The sequence below is a fragment of the Nansenia antarctica genome (genome assembly GCF_963989245.1).
Source record: "Nansenia antarctica genome assembly, chromosome: 16".
NCBI lineage: Eukaryota > Metazoa > Chordata > Actinopteri > Argentiniformes > Microstomatidae > Nansenia > Nansenia antarctica.
In genome coordinates, this window is record NC_137686.1 from 2,881,407 (window position 1) to 2,891,119 (window position 9,713).

Below are 9,713 nucleotides of genomic sequence, written 5' to 3' on the forward strand. Positions count from 1 at the left end.
GTTCCATATGGTTTCTTCATACAACTGATATGTTTTACAATATTGCCTTATTCTGCTTAAATATGCAGCATGAGTGCATGGATGTAGGCTACACATTATGCATTAAGGAATGGGTCAATAGCAATGATCAATTTCTTAATCTAATCTCAATCATTTGTTCTATTTTTGATGTAAGTATTCCTTTAGATGTTGAACCACTAGTGTGTAGGATTCAGAACGTACTGGTTAAGGTCGTACAGGCCAATAACCACCAGTGCTGTGAAGTGTGTGGAAGTTCAGGTTGTGTTCTAGAATGGTTCCAGGTCAGAAGTGGAGCTTCAGCATCGCTGCTGAATGGAGCCCTTGTCTGTGGACAAGAGGGGCACACTGCAAGCCAGCAGCCACTTAACCAAAGCCCATGTATTAATACTCTCACAAACCTGTATTAATACTCTCACTAACCTATTTATGCAATGCACTGTTTATAAAAAAAGTAGAGTAAAGAAATGTTTCTAGAGGTTAGGTTATTAAGGTTTGTTGTTCTTTATAAACCCCCCCTGTGGTGAGATGACTTATCTTTGTTTATGCGTTTCTGACCCATATATACAAGGGGGGGGGGGGGGGGGGCGGGGCGTCCCAATCATCTGTTCCTTCTCAAAACACGTCGGAGCAGAAGATCGGAGGACACTTCAGTTCCTCCCTCTTAAGATTTTCTCCTCCCAGTGTTTTTAGAGAAGGAAGCGAGAAATAGAGGAAAAGACTGTCAGGACACAACACACCCATTGACTACGTGACTCACCATATCAGAGAAGGCTCTGGTGATGTCAGCCGTTATCCAGCATCTCTCAGCAGTGTTTGGTGAAGGCTGGGCCGGCGTGGTGACAATGTGCCAGGAGGGGAGTGTCACTCCAGTGACTTCCGGAACGTTCTATCTAAGATATTTCGTGGCTGAATGGAGCAGGCGGACACATGCACACACACACACACACACACACACACACACACACACACACACACACAGACACAGACACAGACACAGACACAGACTCAGACAGACACACACAGACACACACACACACACATACACACACACACACACACAACTTATTAACAGAACGTCAATATAGGGGTGGCAGGTAACCAAGAGGTTAGAGATGCCGGCTAGCAATCAGAAGGTCGCTGGTTCGATCCCCGCCTCAGGACGGATCTGCATGCGAGCTGGAGGGTTGCTGGTATGGTATCTAAGGTGCCTACTACTGCCGTTGTTGCCCTTGAGCAAGGCACTTAACCCCTAATTGCTCCAGGGACGCTGACTATGGCGGACCCTGTGCCTAGATAAATGTTGTTTGTACTCACACTGACAAAAAGGTTGAGTCCTCTAATCTAATGCAGTAGAATCATCATCATCATGATGGCGTGAGCTGGAGTTTCAAACAGGGAGGAAGCCTCAGTTAGATTGTCATCTCCCCCCCCCGCCACCCCAGACCAAGCTTCCTCCTTAACATGCTGCTATACATCCTCTCTCTCTAGGTCAGAGGTTATATCTATCTTCACTGACGCAGGGCCCTGGGGTTTCAGACCGTCACAGCCCCTTAGATGCTCTGCTGATGCACTGCCACTCTGATGATATACAACATATCTAGGGTTAGGATAACAGCTAGGGTTTGTGGTTAGTTAACACTAGAACAGCCATGAGGGAGTAAAGACATTTTTTATATCTTTGCACTCAATACAATTTCAGGACCCTCCTTTCATGACTTTTCCTAGATATGTGCGTTCTACCACCCAGTATCCTTACATTTTCAAAATCACTTCAGGATAAGCTAATATTAAGCTATTTTGCAGTTTTTCTGTGTAGGAAGCAATTAATTTACAAGCGGCCAACTAATGGCCATTGTGTGTAAATAGCAGCTTAGCATTGAAGAAGAGGCTCTTTTAGTTGGTAAAAAGGCACGGCTGATCGCTAGCTGAACATCTACAGTGTACACCATCTGTAGGAGAGATACAAATACAACACAACCAAATACTTTAATAACAAGGGGTGGAGACGTGTCACCTTTCGGCGAAATTCACAGTTTCTACCTCAAAATAGGTCGTCCACGGGAATGGTGTAGAAGGACTAACTTGAGACGTGCAGGTTACAAAACATTTAGTATAAAATTAGCTTAGATTAGATTCAACTTTATTGTCATTGCAGAGTACAAGTACCAGACTACGAAATGCAGTTTAGCATCTAACCAGAAGTGCAAATAGTGATATAAAACATGATAGTGATAAGTGATAGGTACAGTATGGCAAGTACGGTAGTTTAGAGGTATACAGTTATGAGCTGTGTACACTGACAGTTAAGGTAGCTTATGTATAGTATCTAATATACAGATGTATAAAAGAGGCTATATCAAAGAGGTATGTGTAATAATACGGTATGTGCAAACATTGTATTGGTCATTGTCGTTGTTGTCATTGTTACTTATCAGGCCTAACACCGTGGTGTCATCTGCCAACTTGATGATGGAGTTAGAGTCATGCATCTGCACGCAGTCGTAGGTGCAGAGGGAGTAGAGGAGAGGGCTCAGCACACAGCCCTGAGGATGATGGTGTTGATGGTGTTGAAGTCAATGAACAGCATCCTGGCGTAGGTGTTGCTTGTGTCTAGGTGGGTCAGGGTGGAGTGAAGCGCCGTGGAGACGGCGTCCTCCGTTGACCTGTTCTTGTGGTAGGCGTACTGCTGGGGGTCGAGTTTGAAGCTGAGTATTTAGGTGGTCCAGGGCCGTCAAAATATCATGCGTTGGAGCATTTGTGCAAAATCTGAAGTTCTATTTCAGTCAGTAGTCTCTCACAGTTCTACTGTTTTTGGGTGATTTATGGTTTAATGTTCTGAAAACGGTTGACATTTTGATATTGACTGTACAGTACATGCAGACTGTAGGCTTGATGACAGATCTATTGGTGTGAATTGCAACATTGACATGAATGCATGTGATAATACACAACGGCCATCATTGAAGTTAAAAGACGTGTTGGCAAGACAAGTGTTTAGCCTATTCTTAATTGATAATTTTTTCCTGTTTGGATTTAAAGTAGAGCTGTCAACTCTGACCAGGAAATATGTTATTTAAGCATGTGGTCCTGACAATGAAGACACTACTCTTTCATCTATTTCTCCCCAAGAGTAGATGAATAATATCCACTGGACTATATGAACCCAGCTTAGTTGGCTTAAGAGGGGATGTTATGCTCTCTGCAAAGGATACAGTAAATCAAACTGGATCAAACCAGATTATAGTGTGGAAGATGTCCATCCAAACACAGATTTATATCCCAATCACTTCATGTGTGTGTCAGCCAAGAGCTCTTTGTTATTGTTCTAGAAGCGGAGTGTGGGTAGCTGGAGCGCGGTGACGTTTTCGCCTCTCCCAAGGCCAAAGAGCATCAACGGATCCGCTTCCCGGATAAAGGCGGAGCTACGTACGTCCAAGACCCGACGTCGGGTGACTACCTCTAGACCGTGCCAGGGACAGGAACGTCAACAGCCTTTTACTACTGTTTGTTCAGCAAAACATGCTAGGAGAGAGGGAGAGAGAGAGAGAGAGAGAGAGAGAGAGAGAGAGAGAGAGAGAGAGAGAGAGAGAGAGAGAGAGAGAGAGAGAGAGAGAGAGAGAGAGGGAGAGAGAGGGGGGGAGAGAGAGAGAGAGGGAGAGAGAGAGAGAGAGAGAGAGAGAGAGGGAGAGAGAGAGAGAGAGGGAGAGAGGTAGAGAGTGAGAGAGAGACAGGGAGAGAGGTAGAGAGTGAGAGAGAGAGAGACAGGGAGAGAGGTATAGAGTGAGAGAGCGCGCGCTAGAGAGCGCTCCAAGTGCTGTGTGTTCTTACAATGCTTTTGGTGCCGGGTGAACACATTTTTGAGCTAGGGCCAGGAACATAGTGTTCCTCTGCTCTCTGTAGCTAGTTAAGAGTGTGACGCGTGCTGGCACCGGGCCCAGCAGGGTCAAGTTGATTCAAACAGGAGAGCGCGTAGGCTGGCTGGCTGGCTGGCTGGCTGGCTGGCTGGGGGCTGGTATGCTGGTCGTGTCTGCACATGACAGGCAGCAGGCGACGCCGCCTCTTGAATTTTTCCACCCTGGGAAGTGATATCCTCAGGTACTGCTGGGGCGGCGACGCGGCAGTTAAGCAGAGATGTTATTTTGGATGTTATTGTTGGTGCGCCTCGTCGCTTTCGCGCCCATCTTTTTAGATTCCTTCGAGTCTCAATCCAGAATGCGTGAAGAAATTTCAAATCTCTCATATGCCAGATTGATTCGTGAAGCGTATTACCTCTAGATGCCTCATCATGACCTTATTGTCAACGGTCTTCCACCATAATAATCAGAAATATATAAGGCTGTTTTAACTCCCAATGTGGACCAACCATCAGTCCTTAATGATCCCACAGGTTCTGGCCATTGAGTCAGTCAAGGAGCTTAGTTGTTGTCAGGTCAATGCTAGCTGTCTGGTCAGGTGATCAGCTGTCTCCATGAATGCACCCAGCACAACCACATGTTCCAGGGCTGTACGGCGGCCTGTCTACACACCTCTCTGTAGCCTACAGTGTTGTTGCTGGTACTGGTTGCACTTTTCACCAGCAACTGTCACATGGTTGACCCCCAGGTGACGGACACTGACATCTCAGACTACCCGTCTGACGGAGAGACCCACAGCATGACCGGGGAGGTCGGCCAGAGGTCAGTGAGCGACTGGGTCAGGTCCGCTCAGGCCATGCTGCAGACGCCCCAGAAACAGACGGAAAGCCACGCAAAGACCCCTGAGGACTCCAACAAAAAGAAAAGGAAATTTAAAAGGTTTGAGTGGAAATCATTGATCTTTCTCACTATACAGATTATGATCATGAGTGACACACACACACACTTTCACACACATTACACACACACACACACACACACACACACACACACACACACACACATATACACACACACACACACAGTCTGTCATCTAGATAAGTTTCCAGAGGAAATCTGGCGATCACAGTTCCACCTGGGTAGCATGGTGTGGGTGCTAAATGTCACTGTCAAAATGAAGCAGCTCAGATATGATGTTGTTTCTTCAGACTACAGATACTTTGTGTTTCATGAGAAACTACGCAGTCCAATAAAGCAAAAATATCATATAACGATTGATTTATCATAAGACCATTCATATATCATATGTATAGCCTTCATTGAGAGTAATTAAACGTATAGTCAAACTTGATAAAAGTTAACCTATGTGCACTTGTATGTGACACGGTGTGTGTGTTGATTATTATTATTCTTTTTTTTTCTTCTTTTTTTTTTTTAAAAGATGACGAAGTTAGAGTCATTTGAATGTTGTTAGACGTCAGGCACATATAGGGTTAAACTCTCTGTCATGAAACCGGAAGCAAACGCTGCTAACAGCTAGCGGCTAACAAAACAGCGCTACGAACGTCTAAACTGTATTTTAATAACACCACAACATTCTGATTGAACATCAACATGCTAAAAACACATAACTACACATAATTAGATGATCACACAGTCCTTGCTTTTGAACACGTCCTAAAATTAAAGTATGTTTACAAGCCATGTATCACTTACCGTTAGCCTCAAACAATTAATCCATTCATCCAAGTCTAAATATAGCCGTTTCACGCGAGTGGTTTATTGTTTCACCAGCTGGCGTCACAAAAAAGTGCCTCTTAGGCTTGAGGACTAGTATATAATAGGGGAGGAAGAAATGAAAGTAAAAATGCACTTTAGCTATGAGAGCTGTATCCCATACACCCATTATGCGCATTTTAAGCGCATATAGGACACGCGTGAACAGGGCTGCCAAGTCTCACGCAATCACCGTGACACTCACGCATTTCAACCAGTTCTCACGCTCTCACGCCGCATCTCTATTTCTCACGGCGAGAAATAACATTTTTGTTTTTTTTTACTTTTTTTACGGGACTTTTATTTTAGAAATTCCTTGAAAGAAAGCTACCGGACATGAGTTTTGTGGCATCTTTCTGCACGCGTGTTAACTTGAGTCTGCAATCGAAGCGGCAGGCGAGTGCTGATGCAAGAACCTGTGTTCACGCGAGCTGCAAGAACGTAGCAAGCAGGGTTGCCAGATTGGGCTACTTTTGGTCACACTGGACGGGTGGATTCGGCAGCTTTTAGACCGGTTGGGCTGGACATTGTCAATTCCATCTGGCAACCGTGGTAGCAAAATATGTGCATACATTACAACATCGTATCTGGTAGCCTACTGGACTGGGTTGCACCAATATGGCGTAAGTCATTACTAAATGCAGGCATTTAGTAGTTACTAAACCCCTAGTTGTTACTAGTTAGTTTCAAACTAGTTGTTTACTCATTTCGGTTGCATCACGCCAATCTTTTGCCAATCTTAGCTAGTAAATACCGTATTTTCCGGACTATAAGTCGCACCCGAGTATAAGTCGCAGCAGGCCAAAAATGGATCATGAAGAGGAAAAAACCACATATAAGTCGCACTGGACTATAAGTCGCATGGTTCAAGGGAACGGGCTTGGCGGAATCAGCGGGGAAAGAAGACCCTGTTGAGCTTGACTCTAGTCTGGCACTGTGAAGAGACATGAGAGGATTTGTAAGCCCAGGAAGGACATAATTCACGTTGAAACTTCTTCTGAAAGGTTACGGAATACTTGTATTATCGAGTGTAAAGTCCGCTAGCTAGCGCGGGGCTAACAACATGGCGTCGCGGAGGAAAAATGAAACTTTGAACAGCCTCTAAAAGGTAATAAATGACTTAACATCGTGTATAACGTTCATAATAGCGTGTATAACGTTGATAATATAGTGCTTAATGTCCACATTGTCGAGTGTAACGACTATTTATCGTGTATGAGGCCATGACAAAGATAGCTTGGTGAAAACGAAAGTAGTCAGGATGCTACAAACAATGCAACATTGAACAGCCTCTAAAAGGTAATAAATGACTTTAATATCGTGTATAACATTCATAATAGGATTTGTAAACCCAGGAAGGACATAATTCACGTTAAAACTTTTTTCTGAAAGGTTAAGGAATACTTGTATTATCGAATGTAAAGTCCGCTAGCTAGCGCGGGGCTAGCGGAGGCTAGCAACATGGCGTCGCGAGAGAAAATGAAACTTTGAACAGCCTCTAAAAGGTAATAAATGACTTTAATATCGTGTATAACGTTGATAATATAGTGCTTAATGTCCACATTGTCGAGTGTAACGACTATTTATCGTGTATAAGGCCATGACAAAGATAGCTTTGTGAAAACGAAAGTAGTCAGGATGCTACAAACAATGCAACATTGAACAGCCTCTGAAAGGTAATAAATGACTTTAATATCGTTTATAACGTCCATAACATTGTGTATAAGGTCCATAACATCATGTTTAATGTCCACATTGTCGTGTTTAATGTCCACATTGTCAAGTATAATGGCTATTCTATCGTGTATGAGGCGCTAGCGGAAGTTACTCCTTGGTTCATGTCAGTCAGAGATTACCGTATGTCAGTTCATGTCAGTCAGAGATTATGAATTATTGATATATAAATCGCACCTGACTATAAGTCGTAGGACCAGCCAAAGTATGAAAAAAACCGCGACTTATAGTCCGGAAAATACGGTACTCAGTTTTGGTAACTGTTTTTTGTTTCTCTACTGTAACATATCCAGGTACATTAATAATAATAATTATTAATAATTAACATTTACAATACAAATACAACAATTGGGGGTCCCTCCAAAAAAATGTGGGCGCGCTGCGCGCGCACAAAAACACCCACCAAGCCCTCATTCTGACCCAGGAAAAACCCTGGTATGTACTGTATAATAGGGCTGGGTTCAAAAAATCGATTTCCCGATTCTGAATCGATCTTCATTAAATGAGCGATTATCGATTCATAAATCCTTTATTTATTTATTTTTTAAAATGTGCTTGCAGCTTCAACCCGCAACGAGATCTCGTGGCCAGATCTCGCGCTACAAGAATTTATCATATCTCACGCAACGTGAGGTCTCAACCCTAAAATCTAAAAACATGGCGATGGCAGGGACACTCAAGTCACCACCAGGCTTAAAGTCAGATGTCTGGGTGCATTTTGGATTTAAAAAATGTGACGATAGAGATGAGCTGGACAAAAGCAAAGTCATATGTAAATAAAAAGTACATTCATGTAACTGCTTTGGAGTCAATTCATTGATATGTTTAACAATGCTACATGTTATAGGGTTCCTTGAACCATTTATAGCATTAGTTCGGAGAATCTCTTTCATATTCAAGCAAAAAATGTATATTGTAACTAGATCGAATCGGAATCGAATCGAATCGTGAATCGAATCGTGAATCGGGAGCTGTGAATCGGAATCGAATCGTTTTGGGAAATCAGTGGCGATACCCAGCCCTACTGTATAACATGATAGCCATCTATGAGCAATGCACTGTATATAAGATGATGACCACGGATCTTTCTGCTGCTGACCAAGGGGCTGAGTCCTGTTGATGGGGCCAATTTTTCTTTTAGAGTCTGTAGTCTACTGTATTTGTTTATTAAGATTTCATAAATATGATATATTGTCTGAATTTTTTTCTTGTTTTATAAAATGTTATTATTTATTATTTTCATTTCTTGTGCTGGTTTATTATGAACAACATGTAAAATTGCAGGAAGCTAGCACAAATAATTGGGTGGGAGAGAGGGGCCGCCGCTGCCGCCAAAACGTGCACAGTTTTGAGTCGCTCCACCGCCAAAAAATCGCACTCCAAACTTTTGGTGAAACTTGGCAGCCCTGCGCGTGAAGCATTTCTGCGACACGCGTTTCTGTTCACTGTTTTCATTCCCTCATCTCTGTATTCAATACCAAAACGAGAATGAATGACCCCACAACGCAGATTTGTAGCAATCCAGGGCTTCCTCAAACTGTTGCCATGTTTTCAACTCGCTCGCCATGAACAAACATCCGACTTTCAATGAAACACAGGATAAACCGAAAACCGCCACGGGTTCACTAGTGTATTGAACCGTGGAACGCGAACCGAACCGTCCGTAAAAAAAACGAGAACCGTTGCACCCCTAATGCCAACATGGGCATATGTGTGCACTGTAGACCGCGATGCTAGACCACTGGACCACCCTGTGGTCACCCCGTGACAGCGTGTTGTGTGACAGCGTGTTGTGTGACTGTGTGTTGTGTGACTGTGTGTTGTGTGACAGCGTGCTGTGTGATTGTGTGTTGTGTGACAGCGTGTTGTGTGACAGCGTGTTGTGTGACAGTGTGTTGTGTGTTGTGTGACAGCGTGTTGTGTGACAGCGTGTTGTGTGACAGCGTGTTGTGTGACAGCATGTTGTGTGACAGTCTGTTGTGTGACTGTGTGTTGTGTGACAGTGTATTGTGTGACAGCGTGTTGTGTGACAGCGTATTGTGTGACAGCGTGTTGTGTGACAGTGTATTGTGTGACAGCGTGTTGTGTGACAGCGTGTTGTGTGTTGTGTGACAGCGTATTGTGTGACAGTGTGTTGTGTGACAGCATGTTGTGTGTTGTGTGACAGCGTATTGTGTGACAGTGTGTTGTGTGACAGCGTGTTGTGTGACAGCGTATTGTGTGACAGTGTGTTGTGTGACAGTGTGTTGTGTTGAGTCTTGTGTGACAGTGTGTTGTGTGACAGCGTGTTGTGTGACAGCGTGTTGTGTGACAGCGTGTTGTGTGACA

General features: G+C 43.8%; 1 protein-coding gene across 1 annotated transcript in view; it reads left to right on the plus strand.

Annotated features, from left to right (window-relative positions):
- spidr (scaffold protein involved in DNA repair) overlaps positions 1–9,713 on the plus strand; it is a gene marked incomplete at its 5' end in the record, with an annotated part of 89,492 nt that overhangs the window by 32,889 nt on the left and 46,890 nt on the right. Inside the window, 1 exon segment of the mRNA XM_080546547.1 lies at positions 4,624–4,814. Within this exon segment, the coding sequence (XP_080402673.1) occupies positions 4,624–4,814 (191 nt within the window).